General features: G+C 62.1%; 1 protein-coding gene across 2 annotated transcripts in view; it reads right to left on the minus strand.

Moving 5' to 3' along the window:
• Positions 1-24,686, minus strand: part of LOC142433047 (cAMP-dependent protein kinase catalytic subunit PRKX-like) — a 35,439-nt gene extending 10,753 nt beyond the window's left edge. For both annotated transcript variants that reach the window (XR_012781069.1, XM_075538162.1), the window contains exons 1-4: positions 24,396-24,686; positions 10,495-10,663; positions 6,702-6,965; positions 1,783-1,902 (exon numbers count right to left, since the gene is read on the minus strand). Coding sequence is in view for 1 of the 2 variants with exons in the window: in XM_075538162.1 (XP_075394277.1) it covers positions 1,783-1,902; positions 6,702-6,965; positions 10,495-10,663; positions 24,396-24,525 (683 nt within the window). In the remaining variant the exon portion in view is untranslated. The remainder of the gene's footprint in view (positions 1-1,782; positions 1,903-6,701; positions 6,966-10,494; positions 10,664-24,395) is intronic.
• Positions 24,687-26,146: the final 1,460 nt, after the last annotated feature.

Genomic DNA, 26,146 nt, shown 5'->3' on the forward strand with positions numbered 1-26,146 from the left:
CACTTGGTAAAACGAGGAAGGGGTGGGGTCGAGCCTGTCAACCAGGTCACTGCCTGCCGTCCCTCCTTGGGGGCGTGGCCTTCTCGTGAGGATTCTGTCCACTGCTGGACCTCCCAGTGGACAAGCCCCATGGGCCCTGCTGGAGGCAGGCTGGGCCCAGGAGATGCTTCCGCGGCCACTGAATCCCCAAGACCCCTGGCCTGTGATCTTCCCGCATTCGGCCCCACTGCACGTGCTGCGTGAGACTGAGGGCAGATCTATGGGCAACATCGGGTCAGCAAGGTCAGCAGTTCAAACCCACCAGCCGCTCCTTGTGATGGCAGTGTGTTTATCTGTCTCTCTATCTATCCATCCATCTATCTATCTATCCATCCATCTACACATCTATCTATCTATCTGCATATCTATCTATCTACATATCTCTCTATCCATTAGCTCCTGGGGAGAAAGACCAGACCGTCTGCTCCCGTGCAGACTGACCGCCTGGGAGACCCCCAGGGGCAGCTCCGCCCTGTCCTGCAGGGTCCCCGAGAGCCGGCGTCCACTCGAGGGCAGTGGGTTAGGGAGCGTGTGGGGGAACGCTGCCCTCTGGTGGCGACATCACCACCAAGGGGAGAAGGAGGCTGGTCAGCTGGACAGGAGCTGGACCTCAGAGGTCGTGGATGTCAAGCTTCGGCTTGGCCCAAGGCCTTACAAAGACGCCCTGGTGGCGCAGTGGCTGGAGCACAGGGCTGCTACACCAGAGGCCGGCCAGCTGGGCGCTGCTCTTCTGGAGAGACTTCCGGGCAGTCTCACGGGTCAGAAGGGCTGCGGAGAGGTTTCCGGGTCTTCTTACAGGGAGGCCGTGCGTCCTTGTCGACTACACAGCAGGGGCTGGGGGTCGGGGACGTTTCACGGGCAAGGGGTCTCGTTCCATGTGACGCCCAAAGTATGCCGGGGGAGTGAACGGGGATGTTTTAAAGGACTGGATGGGTGGATGGATGATGGACAGATGGGTGGGTGGATGGACAGATGGATGGATGATGGACAGATCGATGGGTGGATGGACAGATGGATGTATGGATAGATGGATGGATGATGGACGGATGGATGGATGATGGATGGACAGACGGATGGACGGATGATGGATGGGTGGAACGGACAGACGGACAGACAGGTGGATGAATGAATGGATCCACAGGCAAAGTGGTAGAGAGACAGACGGCTAAGACAGATAGCCAATAACCAGATGGACATAGATGGATGGATGGGTGCATAGCTATATAAATAGGTCTATAAGATAGATAAACAGCTTGATAGATCAGATAGACAGGATAGATTGATGAGATAGGATACATAGATTGATAGATAGTATTTATATATCGATAGCATGATAGCTAAGGTAGAGACTGGGTAAACAGATTGATAGATCAGATAGAGAGACAGGATAAAGAGATTGATAAATTGCACGGGAGAATAAGATGAATGGGTGGACAGATTGGGCAAATGGTGGATGGAAGGACGGATGGATAAATGGATGGAAGAGGCCGGATAAGATGCATTGATAAGTAGGAGAGAGGAGGACATGACATGGGATAGGGCGAGGTGCACAGGCCAACAGGTAAGGGACAGACAGATGGACAGGTGTGTGGATGAGGTCCTGGAATCCGCCACCCACGCCCAGGAGGACGCCCACGGGCCGCGGCCGGAGTCAGGATCCCAACACACATCTGGGGGCACAGCTCCCACCCCGACTCCCCGGGGACCCGGAACCGCTCAGCCGCTGGCAGGCCGGCTACTCACCCCGACAGCATTTCAAAGATGAGGATGCCCAGCGCCCACCAATCCACGGCCCGCCCGTGGCCTTTGCTCTGGATGACCTCAGGGGCCAGGTACTCGGGGGTCCCGCAGAGGGTCCACGTCCTGTGGGGGCAGAGACAGCGTCGCCGTCAGCAGTGTCTGCAAGGGCCAGTCGGCCGGGGAGACGCCTTCTTGCAGGAGGTCAACGTCCCCGGGGTTTTGCACCGGGCGCAAAGCGAGGCAGGAGCTCGTGAGAACCGACGGGCGGGGGCTCCCGAGACTGGGGGGGCCAGTGCAGGACGCGGCAGCGCGGCTCCGACGAGCACACGGAAGCCCTGCCCGGCCCTGCGCGGGCCTCGCGGCTAGTCCACGTCACCCCCAACCGAACCCCTGCTGGGCCACCGAGGAACGGGTCTCAGCGGGGCTTCCAGACTGAGACCAGGAGGAAAGGCCTGGAGATCCGCTTCTGAAAGCCCTGGGGACCCACAGAGCCCTGTGATTACGGGGAGCTGAGAGCTGGGGCGGCCCCTGCTTGGGGGGAGCTCGAACGCACAGCCTCCTGAGAGTTTCAGTCTGCGGAGCAGCAGCCTGAGGGAAAGGGGCGGGGCTGGAGGGAGGGGTGGAGCTGAATGGGGGCGGGGCTTCAAGGGGGTGGGGCTGGAGGGGAGGGACTAGTGGGTTGGAGGGGAGGAGCTAGAGGGCTGATGGGGAGGGGCTAGAGAGCTGGAGGGGAGTGGCTAGCAGGTTGGAGGGAGGAGCTAGAGGGGACTGGCTAGTGGGTGGAGGGGAGGGGCTAGTGGGCTGGAGGGAGGGGCTGGTGGGTTGGAGGGAGGGGCTAGAGAGCTTGAGGGGAGGAGCTAGTGGGTTGGAGGGAGGGGCTAGAGAGCTTGAGGGGAGGGGCTAGACATCTGGAGAGGCGGACCTGGTGGGCTGGAGGAAAGTGGAGGGACTTGAGGGGCGGGGCTGAAGGGAGGGGCAGGGATGCAGATGGGGGGCGGAAGTGGAGGGCTGGGGAGGGGAGGGGGCGGAGGGGAGGAGCGGGCGGGCAGCAGGCCAGGAAGCGCGGTGGGTCAGCCTGCAGCCCCCCCTGAGGGGCTCGGACCAGGGGGCGGGTCACTGCAGGCATCAGACCCAGAGCCCCTGCTTAGCCCTGGCGACCCCTCCTTCCTCCGTCTGTCCTACATCCTCCTGGCCCCACTGTGCCCCTCCCCCAGTTCTGACCGGTCTCAGTGGCCTTGCCCCTCAGGGCGCTCAGGGCTTCCTGTCCGGAGGCCCCCCCACCCCCCGGCCCAGAGGACCCCACACAGGTCAGGTTGGAACTGCTGTCCTCCAGGGGCCTCCAGAGACTGGATTGCCAGACCTTTCTTACGGGTGCCTCTCAGGGGGCTGGAGAGCTGTGATCAAGTGGAGCCTGATGGGACTGTGCATCAGCTCTGCCCACGGGTGCCAGGAGGACACTGCCTGGAGGGCTCCCCATGGCTGGTCTCTGGACACCCAGGGGCAGGCTGGTTTGCACCCACCAGGGAGACTGGGGCTCCGTGGGAAGCCACCCTGGGTCTTTCTTATGGGACATAAGGCGAGGGGGCATCTCTACAGAACAGAAATGTACTTTCTCGTCCTTGGGAGGCCAGATGTCCAAATTCTGGGAGATTCCAAAGCGGGCGAGCTTTATGGGAGACAGCACAAGGGGGAGGCTTTACAGAACAGAAATATATTTTCTCTGTTTGGGAGACCAGGCGTCTAAATTTACGGAGATTCCACAAGCGGGGGGGGAGGGGGGTGGCGGTTTGTGGAAGGTATCACAAGGGGGCAGCTTTACAGAACAGAAATATATTTTCTCACAGATTGGGGGGCAAGCATTGCAGACTCAGGTGCCCCTGTAGGGAGAGGCCCTCTGCTCGTTGGAAGAACCGCGAATGGTCCTTAGGGCAGGGCTGCTCAACCTCCCTCGTGCCCCAGTCCTTTCACACAGCGCCTCGTGTCGTGGTGACCCCCCCCCCCGAACCACAACAGTATTTCCGTTGCTGTAATTTTGCGACTGTTTATGAATCAGGCGACCCCTGTGAAAGGGCCGTTAGACACTTCTGCCCCCCCAGGGGGTCGCGACCCACAGGCTGAGAACCGCTGCCTTAGAGGCCAGGCTGGTGAGGTTTGGGCACACGTGCTTTGGACATGCTGTCGGGAGGGGTCAGTCCCTGGGGGGCGGACACGGTGCTTGGTGGAGGTCAGGGGCAGCGGTGAGTAAGAGGCACAAGGAGATGGACGGACACGGCGGCTGCATCCGTGGTCTCGGGCACAATGGTGAGGGCAGGGCAGGACCGGGGGTGTTTCTTTCGGTGGTGCATGGGGGGGCGCTATGGGTCGGGACTCCACTTTCTGTGGTGCATGGGGAGGCGCTATGGGTCGGGACTCCACTTTCTGTGGTGCATGGGGGGGGCGCTATGGGTCGGGACTCCACTTTCTGTGGTGCATGGGGAGCGCTATGGGTCGGGACTCCACTTTCTGTGGTGCATGGGGGGGCGCTATGGGTCGGGACTCCACTTTCTGTTGTGCATGGGGGGGCGCTATGGGTCGGGACTCCACTTTCTGTTGTGCATGGGGGGGCGCTATGGGTCGGGACTCCACTTTCTGTGGTGCATGGGGGGGCGCTATGGGTCGGGACTCCACTGCACTGGGCAAAGCGCCCGCTGTCCCGAGCCGTCGGCAGGAGGCAGCACCAGCGTGCCAGATCACTTCTGCTTTGGCAAGAACCCGGCTTCCACCAAGGGCAGGCGTGAATCAGCAAGAGTCACAGTCTCGGAAACCCACGGGGCCCTGCTCTCCTGCCCCGCGGGGTCGCTGAAGTTGCCGTCCGCTAGCCGGCAGTGCGTTCCGGGGGACATTTCGGGAACCGTAGGGCTGCCCCTCCGTAGGGGTGATGAGACAACTGGGCAGAACACCATTGTCCAACGGTTTTAAACCTTTAGGTCTTAAAGGCTGGAAGGTGAACAAGCGGCCGTCTAGCTCAGAAGCAGCAAAGCCCACGCGGAGGAATCACAGCAGCCTGTGAGATCACGAGGGGTCGAAGGGATCAGGGATCAGGCATCCAAGACCCAGAACAAAATCATACGCAAGGTGAATGGGGGGGACCCAAGGCTCATCTGCAGACAACTGGACACCCCTCCCAGGGGGATGAATAACAGAAAAGTGGGTGAGGGGCGATGGAGGATGATGTAAGATGGGAAAAATAATCTACAACTGAACAAGGGCTCGTGAGGGAGGGAGGGCTAGGGTGTGGGGACAGGGGAGAAACGGGGAGCTGATATCCGGGGCTCAAGTGGGAAGAGAATGCGAATGTGCTTGACACACTGGAGGAACGGATGGATGGTGATCAGAGACCTAAGAGCCCCCAATAAAAGTATTTTTTTTAGGACTGACCCCCCACCCCGTGCCTTTTAAAAACAATCCCAACCGACGTCAGAGTCTCACTGCCATTGACTCTGACCGGGAGCGACCCTAGCAGATGGGGGGCTGAGGGGGGACTGCCCACCGCCTGCCTCCACCCTCCCTGGCGTTTCTGAAATCGCGACGGCTTACGGAAGTGGAAAGCCCCACGGCTCTCCCTGTGGGCGGCTGGTGGTTTCGAAACATTAGAGCCACCGCCCAACAACCCACAAGCCGAGACACCCCCAGAGCTCCTTGTTTACAAACAACTCTGGACATGAGAATGAAGACAACAAAGTGTGGGTGTGTGTGTGTGTGTGTGTGTGTGTGTGTGTGCGTGTGTGCACGCCAGGTTGCCGGGAAAACAGCTCTCGTTCAAGCAGGTGCTTGTCCCTGAGATGGGAGCAGCCGGAATGTCTGGCTTCTCCATCCCCACTTCCCCCCGGAGGAGAAGACGCAGGTGTGTCCCCTGCTCCTAGGCTGGGCGTGCGGTGCAGTAGGGAGAAAGGAAGCGGTGACCTCGACTGGGGTGGATTTCAAAGCTGGCGCTCAGGTAGGGGGACACGGGAAGACGGCTCGGCATTTGTGACCCCCGTTTTCTCAAGGGGGAGCCTCATTCCAGTTTCAGGATGCTGCTGAGCGCGCTGGGGCATCTTCTAGCCCTGGTGGCGCTGAGGGGCAAACGGGGGGCTGCGGGTGAAAAGGGACAGTGCAAACCCACCGGTGCCTCCACGTGGAAAGAGGAGGCTGCCTGCCCGCGGACAGACAGACAGAAACCCTGCATAGACAGGGTCGCTGTCAGCTGCAATGGGCTGACGGGCAGTGGGTCTGGGTTTGTTTTGGGGGCAGGTGGGGGACTGTAGGGGGTTAAGTGGGATTTAGGCAGCTGTGGTAATGGTGGATGTACAAGAGCTACATGCTGGTCAAGCCTGCTGCACACCATCCATCATCCATCCATCCATCCATCATCCATCCATCATCCATCCATCCATCATCCATCCATCCATCATCCATCCATCCATCATCTATCCATCATCCATCCATCATCTATCCATCATCCATCCATCATCCATCCATTCATCCATCACCCATCCATCCATCACCCATCCATCCATCATCTATCCATCATCCATCATCTATCCATCATCCATCCATCATCCATCCATCATCCATCCATCATCCATCCATCATCCATCCATCATCCATCCATCCATCATCCACCATCCATCCATCATCCCTCCATCATCCATCATACATCCATCATCCACCCACATATCCATGTATCTATCTATCTACCTCTCCATCTATCTATCTATCTATCTATCTATCTATCTATCTATCTGCATATTGATCTATCTGCATATCTCTCTATCCATTAGCTCCTGGGGAGAGAGCAGAGCGGGGAGGTCGCCGGTCGCAGGTCAGCCCCCCCGACGCCCCCCGATCCCCCCGACGCCCCCCGATCCCCCGTCCCCCCCCCCCCCCCGCCGCGGGCGCACCTGTCCACGAGCTTCTTGGCGAAGCCGAAGTCGGTGAGCTTGACGTGGCCGTCCTTGTCCAGCAGGATGTTCTCGGGCTTGAGGTCGCGGTAGACGACGTCGCGGGCGTGCAGGTACTCGATGGCGCACACGATCTCCGCCGTGTAGAACAGGCCCACGTTGCTGGGGAAGCGGCCGCGGCTGCGCAGGTAGCTGAACAGCTCCCCGCCCGGCACGAACTCCATCAGCATGTACAGGAAGCTCTCGTCGTGCGCCGTCCAGAGCCTGCGGGGCGGGGCCGGGAGCACGCACGCACGCTCGCTCGACGTCTGCGCATGCGCACGAGAACCGGGAGCGCACGCTAGCTGGACGTCTGCGCATGAGAACCGGGCGCGCACGCACGCTCGACGCCTGCGCACGATAACCGGGCGTGCGCGCACGCTCGACGTCTGCGAATGCGCACTAGAACCGGGCGCGCCCACACATGCTCGACGTATGCGCATGCGCACGAGTACCGGGTGCGCGCGCATGAGAACCGGACATGCGCACGCACGAGAACTGAGCGTGCGTGCGCTGAGAACGGGGGGGGGGGGCGTGCGTGCGCACGAGAACTAGGCTGAGTGCGCATGCGCAGTGAGAGGCCCGGGCATGCGCGCACATATCTCCCGGAGGGAGGAGTGCCAAGCCTTTCTTCCGCGGCTCTGCTGGCTGGCAGGGGGGGTTGGGGGGGATAGAAGCGTCCACCCCACTGTTTGTCATCGACAGCGGAACCCTTGGCGTGCCCTCAGCCTAACCTGCCCCACGGGCCCTGGTGGCGCGGTGAGTGAGGCGCTGGGCCGCTCACGGCAAGGTCAGCGGTTCGAATCCACCAGCCGCCCCGCGGGAGGCAGACGAGGCTGTCTGTCTAGCTGAACGCACGGGGCCACCTGACGCGATCCCACCGGGTCACTGTGCGTCTCCATCGACTGCTGCAGTGAGTCCTCGTGTTTGTAGGAAAATTGGGGTCTCCGCAGATAAAAATGCATTTTTATATATATGTATGTGTATGTATATGGGATATGTATGTGTGTTTACGTATGTGTGTACGGGTGTGTGCGTGTGGAGATATGCAAGCGCCTGACTCCCGGCGACCCTGCAGGACGGGGTAGAACTGCCCCAGTGGGTTTCCACAAGGCACACTCTCAGACAGAGTAGAAAGCCCCACCTTTGCCCCAGGTGGTTTCGAACTGCTGACCTGGCTGTGAGCGAGAGAGACCAGTCCCCGGAGAAGGGCACTGTGCTTGGTGAAGCGGAGGGGCAGCGGCAGAGAGGAAGGCCCTGGATGAGGTGCACGGACACTGCCTGCAGCCGTGGCTCACACGCGACGGGCGGGGTGAGGACGCCGCAGCAGAACTGGGGTCGCTGTGGGCCGGAACTGACCTCTGGCAACTCAAAACCACCAAGACTGGCAAACCCACAGGTGTGGGATTATAAAAAGACGCTCCCCCAGCTTAGTCTCCCCCAAAAGATGTGCCAAACATCCGAGGCTGTCTGCCAGCACATGGTGGGCGGTCAGATGCGTTCAGCCTTCAGGCTGTCCAGCCCCAGCACAGGTAGGGCCCACTCCCTGCTGTTAAGGACAATGGGCTTCTTCCCCCTAAAGGCTTAAGGCCACCAGTCTGGTCCCTATAATGGGGTTTACACCTAACTGATAATGTTTCTACAGTGAGCCAGAGAACAGGTCAAACCGGCTCAGTGACATCCAAAAAAAAAATCAAACTGCCCTCCTGAATCTAGGACCTGCCCATCTTGTCAGAGGTGTCACCTTAATCCCGCCTCTTCCAAGGCGTGTGCACCCCTAGGTCGTCCCCCTCCCACTGCTGTTTTACCTACAGCACAACCCCTTCCTGTGACGCGTGTCTTTACCTGTAATTAGGGGGCTTGCATGTCCCCAAAAGACATAAGCAAGAAAGAGCCGGCTCTTTTCTCCCTTCCCTTTCTCTCTCTGTCTCTGTCTCTCCCCTCCCCCTTCCTCCCCTGTTCCCTTTCCCCTTGTCCTCCTACCCCCCCCCCCCAGCTCCTGCCCTCCTGTCTCCCATATCCACGAGGTCCACGGAGCAGGCCTGAGGTGACCACGCTACCATGAAATGTGTCCGGCTTCTTTATTTTCCCCTCTCCCATCTCTCTCATATTCCCTAGGACTTTATTATAATCTCTACATTTTTAACCGTACAATTGCGCCTATAGAACCTGCGATTAGTTGTGGGGGGATCTGGCCTTCCCCCCCACACGGGGGCAGCTCCCTCTGCCCCACAGGGTCGCTGTGAGTCTCCCTGTGGACGTGAGACAGACGACACTCCCCGGGGTCCTCCTCCCAGCACTCCGCCGCCCGGTGCAACCTGAGCCCCACTTTCCAACCAGCTTCTCCGAGATAGCCACCCCTCCCCCGGGACCTGGCCTCCTTCCGAGCCCCACCCCCACCCTATGTGTCTGCAGCTGTGAGTCACTGAGGCCCCAGGCCCCATCTGAGGTCTCACCTTCCTGCTCTGGCACCTCCAGGCCATGCTGTGCTGTGACCCACAGGGCCGGTGTTACAGAAGCCAATCGCCAGGCCTTTCTTCCTGGTCTCTTTCCGAGCCCCTCACTGCGGGTGACCCTGTGGGTGCTTGCGACCCAACGGGCAAGGCTTCCAGCCTCAGAGCCACGTGCAACCAACCCCAGTGGGACAGGTCCTTCTTCCAGGTGAGATGTTTCAAGTTCACGCCAAGCTCCCAGCTAAGGGGGGCCGGCCCTCCAAATGCAAACCCCAGGCCCCACCTGGCAGGGCTCTGGAGCCTTACACCTATCCACACACACCTGTTCCCTTCCCTACGGCCACCTCCCATGTGGCTCAGCCAGCCTCTGTCCCTCGTGAAGTCACCCGAGCCCTCTGCCCCGCGTGAAACAGCAAGTGCAGGCTCTCCACAAGCCCACTGCCGCCACGTCAGACAGACGGACTGGACCGCGGCCTCGGGTCCCCGTGAGTCAGTGAAGAAATTCACCACGGACAAGCCGTGCAGAGATCTCCACAGAACAGAGGCTGGAAGAGACGTGGGCCTGCTGGTGCTTTTTGGGGGTGCTTGGGGGAAAGAAAGACGTGGCGGTTACGTGTTGGCCGCTCACGGCAAGGTCAGCAGTTCGAGCCCATCAGGGGAAAGAGGCGGCTTCCTGCTCGTGTCCACAGTCGGTCTCAGAAACCCACGGGAGCAGTTCTGCCCTGTCCTACGGGGTCCCTGTGAATTGGGATCGACTCCTTTGCAGTATGTTTTGGGGTTTTTTGTGTGTGGTTTGTGGGGTAAAGGCCTGAAATATCTGGTTCTATAAACACAGTGAGTGTGTGTGTGTGTGTGTGTGTGTGTGTGTGTGTGTGTGTGTGCGTGTGCGTGTGTGTGTGCGTGTCTTGAATGCAGGTATCTGTCTGCCCTTGTGAGGTCCCACAAAGGACCCTGGACACGGGAAGGGATTTCAGTAACATAACAAAGAAGCCCCTGAACCCAGACAAGCTCACACCTGGGGCAGGTGGGGAGGGGGTGCATGGAGCAGGTGAAGGTGGGGGGCCAACGCCCACTCCTGGTCCAGCAGAACCCCTCTGGGGGCAGACAGCCCCTCTGAAACTCCCACACACCGAGTGCCCTTCTTAGCTGCCCGCACGGTCTCCGTTTGACCCTCCCAGGGCTGGCTCTCCCTCGGGCGGTGGGGTTGGGATGGTGGAGGGCCGGGTTGGGGGGCCGGGTTGGGCCCCCCCCTCATGGGGACGCCCTGGGACTCGGGAGGAGGAGGCCGGCGGGACACTCACAGCTGGATGATGAAGGGGTGGCTGACTTCCAGCAGCACCGACTTCTCGTTGTGCACGTGATGCTCCTGTTTCAGCCGGATGACCTCCGCGATGCTCATGACCTTCAGCGCGAAGAACTTCTTGGCCGTCTTCTCCTGGACCAGGAGCACGCGCCCGAACGTGCCGGTGCCTGGGGGGGGGGGGAGGGCTGTTAGGAACTCTCAACACTGCAGGGACCAAAGTCCGTGACTGGTTCCCAGGGGCTGGAGGAGGGAGGGCTGGGATGGGGGTGCAATGGAGGGGGTACTTGGCTTCTGTTTGGGGGGCAGTGGAGAATGGAAAAGATTTCGGGAGCGGGCGGTTGTGGGACAAGAGCGTGTTCGTCATTTCTGCACGATCCTTTGGACCAACGCTCCCCCAGCGGGACTCCTGATCAAAAGGGGGGAATGTAAAACCGATTCCCCGAACTCTCACCCAAACCCAACCCATCGATGGCATCTCAGGGTAACCTTGTTCCAGCTGCAAATTCTCCCCAAAGGCAGACTCTCTGGAGCCACGGAGGCTGGATCAATGTCGAAACACCACAGAGATCATCTTTCTCCCACCTTGAGCCGCCCATCAGAGACGGTCCCTAAAACCTCCCATCAGACGGTCCCTAAAGCCTCCCATCAGAGACGGTCCCTAAAGCCTCCCATCAGATGGTCCCTAAAGCCTCCCATCAGAGACGGTCCCTAAAGCCTCCCTTCAGAGACGGTCCCTAAAACCTCCCATCAGAGACGGTCCCTAAAGCCTCCCATCAGAGACGGTCCCTAAAACCTCCCATCAGAGACGGTCCCTAAAACCTCCCATCAGAGACGGTCCCTAAAGCCTCCTTTAAAGCAAGCAGGGCGGCGGGGCGCACTTCCTGGGAACCACCTGGAAGGTTCCACAGGGAAAGGTGGTGGCACCGAGGCTGAAGCACTGGGCTGCTCCCCACAGGTCAGAGGCTCACACCCACCGGGTCGCCGCTGTCAGGATTACAGTCCCGGGAAGGGGGGGTGAAGGGGTCAGTCCTCTGCGTCCTCCTCGTCCAGGCGCGATGGCGGCCGCACGGCCCGGTTACTCTTCATCACAAGGAAGCGTGACCAGCCAGGCCGGCTCCAACCCGCTGTCCCCAGTTCAGGAGGACGGGCGGCCTCTCACCAAGCTGGGGAGGGTCCTGCACTGCCCACCTGGGGTCCTGTCCATCTGGGGGCTCAGTGAAGGGGCCGGGCCTCGCCTGTCAGTCAGGTAGCCGCTTGATGACCTCATTTAGAGGCGCTAAGAGATAAATAGCTCGCTGGAGGCAAGGCGCAGGCTCAGTCTTGGGGGGACGTCTGTGTGCAGACAAGACGCGTGGAGACACGATGACGGAGCCCTGGAGCTGGAGGAGCCACGTGGAGGCCACGCCGGCGCTGAGCTGCGTCCACGGCCACTGGATCCACAAGACTCTGCACCTGCCGGCCTGTGACCCTCCTGCATCCGTGTCATTGCAGGGGCTGCGTGCGTCTGAAGGGGGATTTATAGATCGGTATTGGACATGCGGGCTGATATCGCACTGATGGACCTGACCTGGACGGGGCTGTTTACTCCATGTCCCTCGCGCGTGTACGGAAGCCACATGTTTCAGGCTCAAACACAAGGAGCGACAAGCAACCCCCTCTCCGTAAATGCCGGACATCCCTTAGGAACCCTTTAAAAACCCGCGCCCCCGACAGCTGGGCACGACTGCCCTGACCTGTTGGCCTGGATCTGGGAGCTTCCCGGCTCATAAGGCTTATTTCTCTTCTGTTCTCCTTTCTCCGACACTTTGTCCGTCCCCCCGTGCCTCGACTTGTCCCCACAGAGCGGCTGGTGGATTCGAACTGCCCACTTCAAGGTTAGCAGCCCGATGGGCAGCCCAGTTCCCTCTGGAGCCCTCAGAGACCCCTCGGACACGGAGAGGGAGCCCACGCCCTGGGGAAGCAGCTTTCAGGGTAAAGCAGAGCAGGCTTAGCACGCAGACCCCCCCACAACTCCCCAGGACTGGGGCGGCTTCTCAGATGAGCCCACAGGAAGAAGTTAAAAGGCGGGGACCCAGCTGCCCACAAAACAAAACTCAGAAGATTAGGAGGGGGAAGGGGCGGAGAAAGGAAACCAAGAAGTGGGGAGGGGGGCTGGAACCACGGAGGGGGTACTGCAGCCAGAGCCAGCAAGCAGCTCCAATTTGGTGAATCTGCACCCCAAAACTTGGGCGAAATCAACCCGCTCACCACAGTCTCGTGGTTCTCAGAAGAACCCTGGCCCAAGGGCGTGCCTCCCTCTTTACTGGAAACACTCCATTCAGAGAGGAAGTCTGGGGTGCAGGGGTCCCTTTCTGGGGGTGGGTGCGTCTTGAACAGATGGGGGAGGGGAGGGGAAGTCGGGTGTGTCTGCACTTTGCAGCTTCATCTGTGCGCCCAGACACGGTGGCCCGGAGGAAGTGGGCGCAGTCGGGCAGCACGAGGGCGTAACGGCTCCGTGGCCGCGTACACTGCTCTGTCGTTGGCATGCTCTGTGCCCGTGCGTCCGCCTCTGGAACCGCAGAGATGGCAAACCCTACGGATCGGACCAGGCTTATCGGAAGCCTGCACTTGGACTCCCCGGAGCAGCTCCATCAGGAGCTCCTGGCATTAGGAAGGGCAGGGCTGGAAACCACCTTCCCCTGAAACTAAGTCACCTTTGCAAACCATTGGCTGGATTATAAACCACTCCCTGCCATCGAGTGGACGCCGGCTCACGGGGACCCTGCCGGACAGGGCGGAGCTGCCCCCGGGGGTCTCCCAGGCGGTCAGTCTGCAGGGGAGCAGACGGTCTGGTCTCTCTCCCCAGGAGCGAATGGATAAAGAGATATGCAGATAGATAGATAGATAGATAGATAGATAGATAGATAGATAGATAGATAGATAGATAGATAGATAAATAGATAGATAGACAGACAGACATGTAGATAGATAGATAGATGATGGATGGATGGATGGACAGACAGACATGTAGATAGATAGACATGTAGATAGATAGATAGACAGATAGATATGCAGATAGAGAGATATGCAGATAGATATGCAGATAGATTTATAGATAGATAGACAGATGGATGTAGACAGATAAGACAGATGAGCTAATGGATAGATGGACATGTAACAGGGATTTGTTTGTCTCGTAAGCCTGTGACCTCGGAGTCTGACCGGGGCGCCACCAAGGCCGGCGGAACCTTCTGCTCACCTGGCCTGACTGTGGAGCTGTGGGACCGCCTGGCCCAGGGAGGCAACGGCCACAGGACCCCACGGCTGAGACCGAGGCCCGGAGAGACGTGGCTGCGGACTGGTGGACACAGAAAGGCTTCTCCCCATGGTGCCCCCCGTGTTGCCTGCCAAACCGAAGAGGGTGCTTGCGACCGCGTGGTCACCGAGGGGACACTAGGAGGTCAGCTAGAGGTTATCTCCCGGGGGCATCAGCCATCTAGAGCAACCGGACCCCACTGTCCAGCCCACCCGGACGGGCCCACTCCCTGCTGGTACGGACAGTGGACTGGTTCCCCGTAAAGGCGACCCGAGGGGGGCCAAGGTTAGGCTGCCCGGCTGACTTCAGAATCCGCCCTCCGCGTCGCAGGCAGGCCCCTAGAGACTCCCCTTCCACTGCGTGCACACCCCTGGCTTGTCCCCTCCTGCTGCAGGTGCCCCGACGATGCAACCCCTTCCATTGTGATGTCATCAGGGGTCTTGCAGGTCCCCCAAATGCACATAAGCCGTGACTACTTGGAAATATATTCGTGCTCCCCGCACGGGTCTGGCTGCTGAGGTTATGGGGGCTCCGCCCTGTCCTGCGGGGTCCCCGTCAGTCGGCGTCCACTCGATGGCGGTGAGTTTGATGTTGGGGGTGGGGCCGTTTCCTTGGAGCTTAATTGGATGGCACTGAACTTGCTCTTTAATTGTAACCCTGAACTGGAGAATTCTGTGCACACGGGGAGTCTCGGGGGACAGAAAGGAGCCTGAAGGGCTTACAAGCTCGGACATTCGGGGTGCACGTCACAAGGCCTCCTGGGGAGACGCTCTCCCAGGACAGCCCTGGACGGGCTCGAGAAATGACCAGCTGCGAGGGACACAAATCTGCCAGCGGGCACAACATTGCTGCCCATCTCTCCACCCACCTAGTTCTCCATTTTCATGAACTCCTTCCTCCTCCGCCACCCCACCCCCCGCCCCCAACCAGGTGCCCGGACTCAATCCATCCAGCTGTCCCCTGAGGTCACTCGTTGCCGTGACCTTCTGAGCTGCCCTCTGTGCCCAGAGCCGAGCCAGCTGACCCATGAAGACCTGTGGAGGCCAAGGTGGGGCAGGATCTCTTTGCAAGCCGCCAATGAGACCGGCCAGACGTGCCCCACGATGACCCGTCCGCAGCACCCCATGGGGGGCAGACGCTCGGAGAGCCCCCCTGGGTCACTCAGCCCTGCCTGTGCAGGTGGAAGACCAGCAGCAGAGTCGCTCCTGGCAGAGAGTTACCCGCTGGGCTGCAAACAACACAGTCGGCGGTTCAAAACCAGCAGCAGCTCCCTGGGAGACAGGCTGGGCTTTCTACTCCCATCAACTGTTGGTCTCCGAAACCCACAGGGTCTCTATCCATGAGCTCCTCCTGGGGAGACAGACCAGACCCTCTGCTCCCGTGCAGACTGACGCCTGGGAGACCCCCAGGGGCAGCTCCGCCCTGTCCTGCAGGGTCCCCGAGAGCCGATCCCAACTCCCAGAGCCCGTGTGTCTCTCTGAGCCTGTCACTCGTCACGGGAGCAGACGGCCTGGCATTTCTCTCTCAGACTCAGGGGCGCATCCCAGGAAACTCCAGCTCTCCCGGGCAGGCTCCCCGAATGCTGGGAATCGCATCTAATGGCTCCTAATGGCCTCTCTGTCAGTTTTTTCCGAGCCAGCCTGAGTCTGGAGTTGCTAAACGGCACAGTCTGTAATGGGTTGTAAGATCCTCTGTTCTCAGGGGCCCGGGAGGAGGCTGTCTGCTCCCGGAAAAGAGTGATAGTCTTGGAAAAGCACAGGGGCAGCTCTGCCCTGTGCTGCAGGCTCATTGTGAGTCAGCATCCACTGGATGGCAGTGAGTTTCTCTATCTGCCTGCCCATCCGTCCATCCATCCATCCATCCATCTGCATATCTCTCTATCCATTAGCTTCTGGGGAGAGAGACCAGACCGTCTGCTCCCGTGCAGACTGACCGCCTGGGAGACCCCCAGGGGCAGCTCCGCCCTGTGGACGAGACGTCAGTCCCTGGAGAAGGACGTCCTGCTTGGTGAAGCAGAGGGGCCGCGACAGAGAGGCACGCCCTGGACGACAGAGATGGACGGACCTGGTGGCTGCAGCCACGGGCCCCGGCACAGCAACAGAGGAGAGGGCGGCGCAGGCCGGGCGGTGTTCTGCTCCTGTCTCCGTACATCAGGTTGCTGTGAGTCAGAACGGCCTCGCCGGTCGTCGTCCAATAGACGCTTATGGAGACAAGCCAGAAGCCTGCCCTCCCATCGGCGCCAATCCCGGGGGAGACCCCCAGCCCACCCGCATGTGTCTCAGAGCAGAGGGATGGCCAGGCCTTTCCTGTGAGGCACCTCAGGGTGGATTCACACACCAAACTCAGCCGAGCACCTTGGCCGTCTGGGCCGCCCCGGGCTCCTTGGACGGGACTGTGCTTCTTGGGACGCTGCCCGGGCTGTGCTCCTGGGTGGCATTTTCCAGCCTGGGAGGTTTGGGAAGCAGGTCGCTGCCAGACCTGCCGGCTGACGTGCAGCTTGTTGAACACTGACCCACAGACTTCAACCAAGAGCGGCTTCCTGGGAGTTGTTAAGCCCCAAAGCCCCTGCCCTCGAGTGGACGCCGACTCACGGGGACCCTGCAGGACAGGGCGGAGCTGCCCCTGGGGGTCTCCCAGGCGGTCAGTCTGCACGGGAGCAGACGGGTCTGGTCTCTCTCCCCAGGAGCTCATGGATAGAGAGATATGTAGATAGATAGAGATGCAGATAGATAGATAGATGGACACACAGCCATCGAGTGGACGCTGACTCACGGGGACCCTGCAGGACAAGGCGGAGCTGCCCCTGTGGGTCTCCCAGGCGGTCAGTCTGCACGGGAGCAGGTCTGGTCTCTCTCCCCAGGAGCTAATGGATAGGTAGATATGCAAATAGTAGATAGATAGGTAGATAAATAGATACAGATGAGTCAATGGATAGATGATAGATAAACACACTGCCATCCAGTGGGCGTGGACAGACTCACAGAGACCCTGCAGGACAGGGCAGAGCTGCCCCTGTAGGTTTCTCAAGCGGTCAGTCTTGGCCTTTCTCCATCGGAGCGGCTGCTGGGTTTGAACCACCGACTTTGTAATCCGCAACAGCCCCACACACAACCCACTACCCGCCAGCAGGGCTCCCTCCTGGATTCCCTAGGCCTTGGCTACCGGAAGCATCTCGTGGTGATGGGGACAGGGGCCGCCTCACCACCCGGGGAGCCTCAGAAAAAAGCCTGGGGACAAGGAGGGGAATCAGAAGCAACGTCAGGAAGGACGGCAGCAGAAAGGCCTGGCGACCTACGCCCCGCAGCTCACGCACAGCCTGCAGAGTTGAGGCCTCCCCTGTCACACGGAGTGGGTTTTCCGTGTCTGCTCCGTTCCTCCCAAGCTTGATCTTCAGCCTCTCTGGGGCTGCCAAGTCTATTTTTAAAGACAGCGCACGCCTGAGTTATCCCATCTCTCCGGACACGCCCTGCCCGCTCATGTCTCCCTGCAAACAATCCTCCTTTGTCCCCGTGTCTCCTCTGACCGGGCCACCAGCTCGGCTTCTGCTGACGCAACGTCCCAGGTGGCTGGATCCAGGGCTCACTCATCTCAGGCCTGGCAGGGCCACCCCCCTACAACACCATCGGGCGGTCCTGCCACTGGGTCAGCAGCCCCGCTTCATGGTGGGTTGAACACTGAGTGACTTAAAAGTTGGGGTTCAAACCCACCAGCAGCTCCTCCGGAGGAAAACCAGACCGTCTGCTCCCGTGCAGACTGACCGCCTGGGAGACACCCAGGGGCAGCTCCGCCCTGTCCTGCAGGGTCCCCGTGAGGCGGCGTCCACTCGAGGGCAGTGTTTGTCTCTTTGTTGGACTATCGGCTCCCATCAGCCGTGTTGGATAACACAGAGCCTCCATGTGGTTTTCCGAGTGTAACTCTGTACGGAGGGCCGACAGCCTCCTCTTTCTCCCTCGGAGAGGCCGGTGGTTTGGAACTGCTGACCTCGCAGTGAGCAGGCCACCTGGTCAGCAAAGCTCCTAGAAGCCGTTATCTATGTATCTGGGAATGCCCTGACAGGAGCAACTGGAATGTCTGGACCGAAACCTTGGGGCAGGGGTGTGAGGGGGGCTGAGGAGTTTATGTTCCCTGGGGAGGAAAAGGTCACCCAGGTCAGTGAATGGTACCTGGAGACAAGGGTGTTTGAATGGGTCAGATCTGGAAACAAAACAGGTAGCATTGTTTCAGCGGGGCTGCCTGCCTGATAACACATCTCTGGAAGGTCACTCCCTGGGGAGGAGGAGCCCAGGGGGCCGGGGGCAGTTCTGCACCTCCTGCACCAGGTGTGGGCGGAAGGGCGGGAAGGGACACAGAGCCGGAGGCCAAGGAGCGGTGGCCCTGGGGTGGCTTCAGAGATAAACCCCAGCCTGTCACTGCCTAAGAGGTGCAAAGGTCGGTGCCTAGAATTCCGGGTGCCAAAGAGTGGCCGTCTTGGGAACCCACGGTGGTGGGGGGGGGGGGGGCAGCTCCTCTGTCCTGTCCTGCAGGGTCGCTGTGAGTCAGAGTGGACTTGGTGGCAGGGAGTCTGGTTTGGGGATTTCTTCTGCAGGAAACAACAGGGCGATACGACCATTCCGGGGAGGGCCTGGGTGGGGAGCAGCCGTTGCTGGGCCCCCCTCTCCCCTGGTCTGTGGCAGGGCTGTGTCCCTGCAGCCCCATGACCGGAAGGTCTGCGGCTACACATTCCCAGAGCCGTGGAAGAGCCTCAGACTTCCCCAAACTGGGTCGGCCAGCTTGGTCCCCAGACACTGGGAGACGGGATTTCATCATCGCGGCCCCCCGAGGGAAATGTGGAAGCTGAGGAGGTGAGCCTGGTTCACGCACACGCACCCCTACATGAGCAGGAGCACGGACGCCACAGATGTGGCTGCATTCAGCCTCCTTGCTTGCGGCTTCCGGAGTCCGAGGCGGGACTTGTGGTCTGGGCTGCTTTATCGGGGGGCAATCACTCCCTGATATAAAGCCCTTTCTCACGGGCACAGGCGCCCCACTCCTTGGCCTCCTTGGATCCCTCTCCATCGCGCCTCCCTTCCGTGCAGCCCCGACAGTTGGCGCTGGGTCTCGGCCTTCTCCTCGGGCCCTTGGAGATGCAGGGGGGCGGGGGGCACGGGTGAGTGGGTCCGTGGGGACAGAAGGCAGCCAGGCGGTTGCCAGGCGCTGAGGGCAGCGGGGAATTGGCAGAGACGCGGGCGTGCGAGGTTTCCTGGGGCGCGTTTTCCTGTGGAGCATCCTCAACCAGAGGCTGAACGCTGCGCCCCACAGGGCGAGGGCACCCCCGCAGGGCGAGGGCACCCCCGCGTCGAGTTTCCTGGGCTGTTGTCTTTCTGAGAAGGGGGCACCCCGCCTTTCTCCTTGCGGTTCACCGCTGAGCCTGCATCGCTGCGTCTCGGGGCGCAGCCACAACCGGGGTGCTGTTCAGACGCCCCTGGGCCAAACGGCTCCTCCTGGGGCATCGCTGCCGGGTGCGCACGCAGCCAACGTGGACACCTCTCCCCTCGGGCGCCTGCTGGTCGGTGCCCTTGGGATTCAGTCAGTCGCACCGCCGGCCACACGGTCCAGCCGGCGACGGCCAGCGATGCCGCAGGGCCGGACACAGACCTGGCAGCGCCCAAGCAACCTCAGCGTCTGGGAACCAGGGCGGACGTCGCGTGCTGTGGGCGGCGTGCGACTTGGACGTTGTGCGAACGGCGGGCCATGGCCTCAGCGAGCGTGTGCACGCGTTGACCCGCGCGGTTTTCGCCCCTCGCTCCCAGCGTCCAGGCGCGGACCCTCCAGCAGGCGCGTCGGGCAGCGTCCAGAGCGCTTCATCTGGTGGAACACCCTCTTTCCGCTTCCGCTTCCGCATGGACGGTCCTCGGCCCGCGAGGCAGCGCCCGTTCTGAGCGTCTCGGCCGGCGCCCTCGGGGTGCTGTGCCCAGCGGGTCCCCTCAGCACGGACGCTCCTTCCGCATGGCCGCAGCGAGGCCGCTTCCAAAGCCGCGTGGACAACGCCAGCCGTCGGGTGGCCCGACTCCCTGCGACTCTGGGAGACGCTGGGACTTCCCCGTGGGAGCCCCCTCCCGCCCACGCAGCCTTCCCGCGCAGCCCGGCGTCCGCTCGGCTGCTTCCGGTTCCGGTCCACTCCGTCAGGGACGTGAGACGCTCACGTGGGGAGACGCTGACGTGAGAAGCTGACGTAAGACGCTGATGTGGGGCGACGCTGACGTGGGGCGACGCTGACGTGAGACGCTGACGTGGGGAGACCCTGACGTAAGACGCTGACGGGAGACGCTGACGTGGGGAGACCCTGACGTAAGACGCTGACGTGAGACGCTGACGTGGGACGCTGACGTGGGGAGAAGCTGACGTGAGACGCTGACGTGGGGAGACACTGAAGCGAGACCCTGACGTGAGACGCTGACATGAGACGCTGACGTAAGAAGCTGACGTGAGACGCTGACGTGAGACGCTGACGTGAGGAGATGCTGACGTGGGGAGACGCTGACGTGAGACGCTGGCGTGAGACGCTGATGTGGGGAGACCGTGACGTCAGACGCTGACGTGAGACGCTGACGTGGGGAGACCCTGACATAAGACGCTGACGTGAGGAGATGCTGACGTGAGACGCTGACGTGGGGAGACCCTGACGTAAGACGCTGATGTGAGGAGACGCTGACGTGGAGACCCTGACGTAAGACGCTGACGTGAAGAGATGCTGACGTGAGACGCTGACGTGGGGAGACCCTGACGTAAGACGCTGATGTGAGGAGACGCTGACGTGGAGACCCTGACGTAAGACGCTGACGTGAGATGCTGACGTGAGACGCTGACGTGGGGAGACCCTGACGTAAGACGCTGATGTGAGGAGACGCTGACGTGAGACGCTGACGTAAGACGCTGACGTGGGGCGACGCAGACGTGAGACGCTGACGTGAGACGCTGACGTGAGACGCTGACGTGAGACGCTGACTGGGGAGACCCTGACGTGAGACGCTGACGTGAGACGCTGACGTAAGACGCTGACGTGGGGAGACGCTCACGTGGGGACACCGCAGGCAGGAAGCGGTTGGCATCAAGCGTCCCCAGCTGTGGCGTCAACGCAGCAAATATTTAGGAAACACGACGTCCACGGCTGAGGGGCCGCCCGCCCCTCGGGCACAAGTTGGGCGCAGCGTCTGGTGGCCGTCGCCCAGGAGGAGACCCAACAGCGCGTCGGAAAATGGGCGTCAGCACTCGGAGCGGGAAGCCTCCTCATGCATTATGCACCCGAGGAGGCCTCCGGGGGCTGGAGAAGTGAAACTTTCCAAGGAGGCATCTTGGGGTGTGGCGGCGGCGAGGGAGAAGCGGGTCCCTCCTGCTCTGCGGGCGGGAGACGCAGTCCGGATGGCGCCTCCCACCGGATGCGGGTGAAGCTTGATTCGCAATAGCGCCCCCTGTAGGTCCTGGAGGGGGTGCATTCAAGACGGAGCCTCCCCATTGGTGCTGGTGGAGATGCATTCAAGAGGGCCCCTCCTTCTGGATGCGGGTGAAGCTTGATTCGCAATAGCGCCCCCTGTAGGTCCTGGAGGGGGTGCATTCAAGACGGAGCCTCCCCATTGGTGCTGGTGGAGCTGCATTCAAGAGGGCCCCTCCTTCTGGATGCAGGTGAAGCTTGATTCGCAATAGCGCCCCCTGTAGGTCCTGGAGGGGGTGCATTCAAGATGATGCTCCCATCCCCACTACTGGTGCTGATGGAGACCCATTCAAGATGGTGCCCACCTGTGGGGGCTCCTTCAAGAGGGCCCCTCCTTCTCAATGCTGGTGAAAGTGATCCAAAATAGCGCCCCTACTGGTGCTGGTGGAGGGAATGGAATCGAGATGGTGGCCACCTTTGGGTGCTGGGCTGGACCCGAGAATAATGGGCTAAAACTGCACAGAGCTACACACACACACACACACACACACACACACACACACACAGGAGGGCGCACGGAATCTGTGCTCCTCTTGCCACCAGGAATGGGCACGTCTTGGATCTGGGCCCGGGCTGCCCCTACCTGCGCAGGTGTCTGCAGGTAGCACCCACAGGTTCACCACTTCAGCTGCTAGAAGACCTGGGTAGTCTCAGCCCACCCAGAGGTTCCCAGAAGCAAGACCTGGCGATCAGAGACCCAAAAAATCCACCAGTGAGGAGCCTCCATAGAGCACGGGTTGCCATGAGCTAGGGCGCAGTCAGCAGGGCAGGGGGAGAGGCTTGTTTCTGGTTTTTCCCAGCTGTGGAAGAGGTCCCCGTGGGCAGAGGCTGGGTGAAGCTTTCTTGCTCCACCCAGCTTCCTCAAGCTCCCCTTTTCCCATCACCCAGGAAAAAGGGTGGGCAGAGACCCAGCTAAGGGAGGAGTGGGGTCTCCTGGATGTTGTCAGCTTAATTCTCTGGGCAAGTGGCACCTGGTCATGACCTTTAACTCTAACCCAGTGGTTGCTTGCGCCCTCCCTGAACCCTGGGGGAGAGACTTGGTGAATTGCTCTCCAGATAAAGCAGAGATATCTCCGAGGTCATCTGTTCGAACCCTGGGGGAGAGACTTGGTGAATTGCTGTCCAGATAAAGCAGAGATATCTCTGGGCAATGGGCTTGGGTCACCTGGGGCAGAGCCAGATGGAGATTTACAGGGAGCAGGTCACAGGAGGGCTGTGATTAAGACTGAACATGCACACGCGCTTGCAATGGCAGGCTACCCAGATGCACACAGGCGTGCACACGCGAATGTCCCCCACACCATGCACCACCGCGTAGGCCTGACTGCACCCCCTGACCCGCGCTCACCCCGCCAGCTCCCAGCCTCCAACCTCGCGGCCCTTGCCGCCCAGGTAGCGCCAGCCTTGGGGAACCAGCCCAGGCCCTGGGCAAGTCGGACCAACACCCAGGACACAAGTCTGGACTCACATGCACTGCCCTCCGGTTCCCCCGGGGCCGGCGACGCTCTATTTTTAAGGACAATATTACTCACTGGGCATCCTTGCCCACTTGGCGCTCTCCAAGCCCCCGCGTGGCTGCAGGCACCCACAGCAGGTCACCGCTCAGCCAGGCCTGGACACCAGCCCTGGCCCTCCCTAACACACCCACCCAAGTGCCCAAAGCCAGACAATGGCTGGCAGCGGGCGCCTGGCTCAGCCGCTCAACTGGCTGGCCGCATTGTTCACTGGACGGGCCACTGGGTCCCCACCCTGAAGCCCACCCCAGAGTTCCAAGTCAGCAGATAGGCTTCTAGGGGCCAACTGTCCAGGGGCTGAAGATCAGGGGGTATGGGGGACCCTGAGTGAGGTTTGGGGGGGGGGGTGCTCTCTCAGCCTCCTAGTGCTCGTGGGCAAGACTCGCCTCAATCGGGGAGTTCGTCTCCCCCAGTTCAGTAAGAAGGGAGCCCACAGGGGCAGCTCTGCCCTGCCCGGCAGGGTCGCTGTGAGTCAGCGTCCACTCGGCGGCAGTGTGTTTACCTGTCTGTCTGCATATCTACCTATCCATTAGCTCCTGGGAGAAAGACCAGTCTGTCTGCTCCTATAAAGACGGACAACGGGGAGACCCACAGGGGCAGCTCCATGTGCTGCCCACTGGGGTTCCTCCTGATGCAGAAGGCCCTCAGCTACACATGAGGCAGGCAGCACCCCAAGACCACCTCTCCCGGAAGCAGCTCAGCTGAGCCCTTGCAGACGGGAATACACTCACGAGTGTCTAGAAGTTTGGGGGTTCTAGTCCACCCTGAGGGATTTGGGGAGCATGATCTGCAGGTTAATGTATCAAGAACGGGCCCTAGAAACCCCCGCGGGGCCTCAGCCTCTCTCTCGCACACACACTCACGGGGGACTGAGGTCACCTTGAGTCACAAAGCCCAGGGGGCAGCCCGTAAATGACCAGCAACGACCTCCAACCAAGAGTCTCACGGCCGGGCTGCAACTGCACAGGGGGCGCTTAAGCCGCTGATGCACTGGGGGCCCCTCCCTCTCCCCCCGCGTTTCCAAGCACCACCCCCCTTAGCAACGCAGCGTTGCTAGGAAGCCTGCGGACCCGCGGGCGCCCACAGTTTAAACCCGGCGCGGCTGGGGCGCCCAGCGGGCGTGGAGAGAACTCAAAACCGACTTCGCAGGCCGCCCGTCGGGCTCAGGTTCCCAGCCCGGGGTCACAAAGGGGTGCTGCAAAGTGGCCACTGAGAGGCTCGGGGTGTCGGGGGTCTGGGGGGACCCCGGGGCACCGGCTGCCCCCCCCCAAAACAGCTGCTCAGCGGCCCGGAACCCCGCGGTTCCCCACTCTGCTCTCCCCACCCCGGCTCCGCAGGCCGACCGCACCCCTCCCCCTGCAGGGTCGCTGGGAGGGGCACTTGCAGGGGCCCCCCAGGAACTTTTGTGACGTCACGTGCCCAGCTCCGTGGGGAGGGGCTGTGAGCAGGGGTCCCCTCAACGCGGGGCCGGTCAGCGGGGCCAGTCAGCGGGGCTGGACGGGGGTCCCCACGGGCTCCGGGGCGCGCCGGCGGCCAGGGGGAGCCCCTCGCTGCCGGGACGGGGACGGGGTCGGGGGGCGTCGCCGGGGTCGGGCCCTTTGTGTGCCCGCGCGCCCACTTACCCACGGTGGCCAGCGTGTTCAGGTCCTGCAGCCGGTAGGTGGGCGCCTCGGGGCCCAGCAGCGCGTCCAGGGTCCCCTTCGCGCTCTCGGGGCGCTCCTGCCCCGGGCCGGGGTGCGCCGCGGCCTCCATGGGGGTCCCCGCTGCCCGGGACGCAGCCGCCGCGGCGGCGGCGGCATCAGCGGCGCCCCATGCGGCGGGGACAATGGCGGGGCGCGGCCGGGGTCACCCCAGGAGCAGCAGAAGCAGCTGGTCGTGGCGGCCGCGGGCCGGGGGGGCCGGGCCGGGGGGCGCGGGGGGCGCGGGGGCCGCGGGGCGCGGGCCCGGGGCGGGCGTGGGGGGCGCGGGGGGCTCCGAGCCGCGGGCTCCCGGCTCTCTGTTCATGCCCGGCGCCCGGCCACACGAACGCGCCGCCCGCGCGCAGATGGGGGGCCGGCGGAAGCGGGGGGCGTCGCCGCCTCTGCGCCCCGCCCCGGAGCCGGAGTCCGCGGGACGCGCCGCGCAGGCGGGAGGGGACCGAGCAAAGTCGGGGACAAAGGACCCGAGCACCGGCCGCGAGCCGAGCGCACTGGGAGACCCCGAGCTGCCGCCCGCGCGCACCCGGTCCGGCGAGAGGCAACGCCCCGGAGCGCCCTTCCTGGTTCCGACGGGACGACGCTGACGCGGGGGGGCGGGGCCTGGCCGCTATGAGCGGGACCGGGCTGCTGTGGGCGGGGCCTGCCCGCTGTGGGCGGGGCCTGGCTGCTATGAGCGGGACCGGGCTGCTGTGAGTGCAGCCTGGCCGCTGTGGGCGGGGCCTGGGTGCTGTGAGCAGGTCCTGGCTGTTGTGAGTGGGGGCGGGGCCTGGCTGCTGTGGGCGGGGCCTGGGAGCTGTGAGTGGAGCCTGGACGCTGTGGGCGGGGCCAGTCTGCTGTGAGTGGGACCAGGCTGCTGTGAGTGGAGCCTGGCCGCTGTGGGCGGGGCCTGGGAGCTGTGAGCAGGTCCTGGCTGTTGTGAGTGGAGCTTGGCTGATGTGGGCGGGGCCTGACTGCTGTGAGTGGAGCCTGGCCGCTGTGGGCGGGGCCTGGAAGCTGTGAGCAGGGCCTGGCTGTTGTGAGTGGGGGCGGGGCCTGGGCGCTGTGGGCGGGGCCAGTCTGCTGTGAGTGGGTCCAGGCTGCTGTGAGTGGAGCCTGGCCGCTGTGGGCGGGGCCTGGGAGCTGTGAGCAGGGCCTGGCTGTTGTGAGTGGAGCTTGGCTGCTGTGGGCGGGGCCTGACTGCTGTGAGTGGAGCCCGGCCGCTGTGGGCGGGGCCTGGCTGCTATGAGCGGGACCGGGCTGCTGTGGGCGGGGCCTGGCCGCTGTGAGTGGAGCCCGGCCGCTGTGGGCGGGGCCTGGCTGCTGTGAGTGGGACCAGGCTGCTGTGAGTGGAGCCTGGCCGCTGTGGGCGGGGCCTGGGAGCTGTGAGCAGGGCCTGGCTGTTGTGAGTGGAGCTTGGCTGCTGTGGGCGGGGCCTGGCTGCTGTGAGTGGGACCAGGCTGCTGTGAGTGGAGCCTGGCCGCTGTGGGCGGGGCCTGGGAGCTGTGACCAAGGCCTGGCTGTTGTGAGTGCAGCCTGGCTGCTGTGGGCGGGGCCTGGGTTCTGTGAGTAGGGCCTGGCTGTTGCGAGTGGGGGCGGGGCCTGGCTACTGTGGGCGGGACCTGTGAGCTGTGAGCAGGGCCTGGCTGTTGTGAGTGGGGGCGGGGCCTGGGCGCTGTGGGCGGGGCCAGTCTGCTGTG

Source organism: Tenrec ecaudatus, chromosome X (assembly GCF_050624435.1).
Source record: "Tenrec ecaudatus isolate mTenEca1 chromosome X, mTenEca1.hap1, whole genome shotgun sequence".
NCBI lineage: Eukaryota > Metazoa > Chordata > Mammalia > Afrosoricida > Tenrecidae > Tenrec > Tenrec ecaudatus.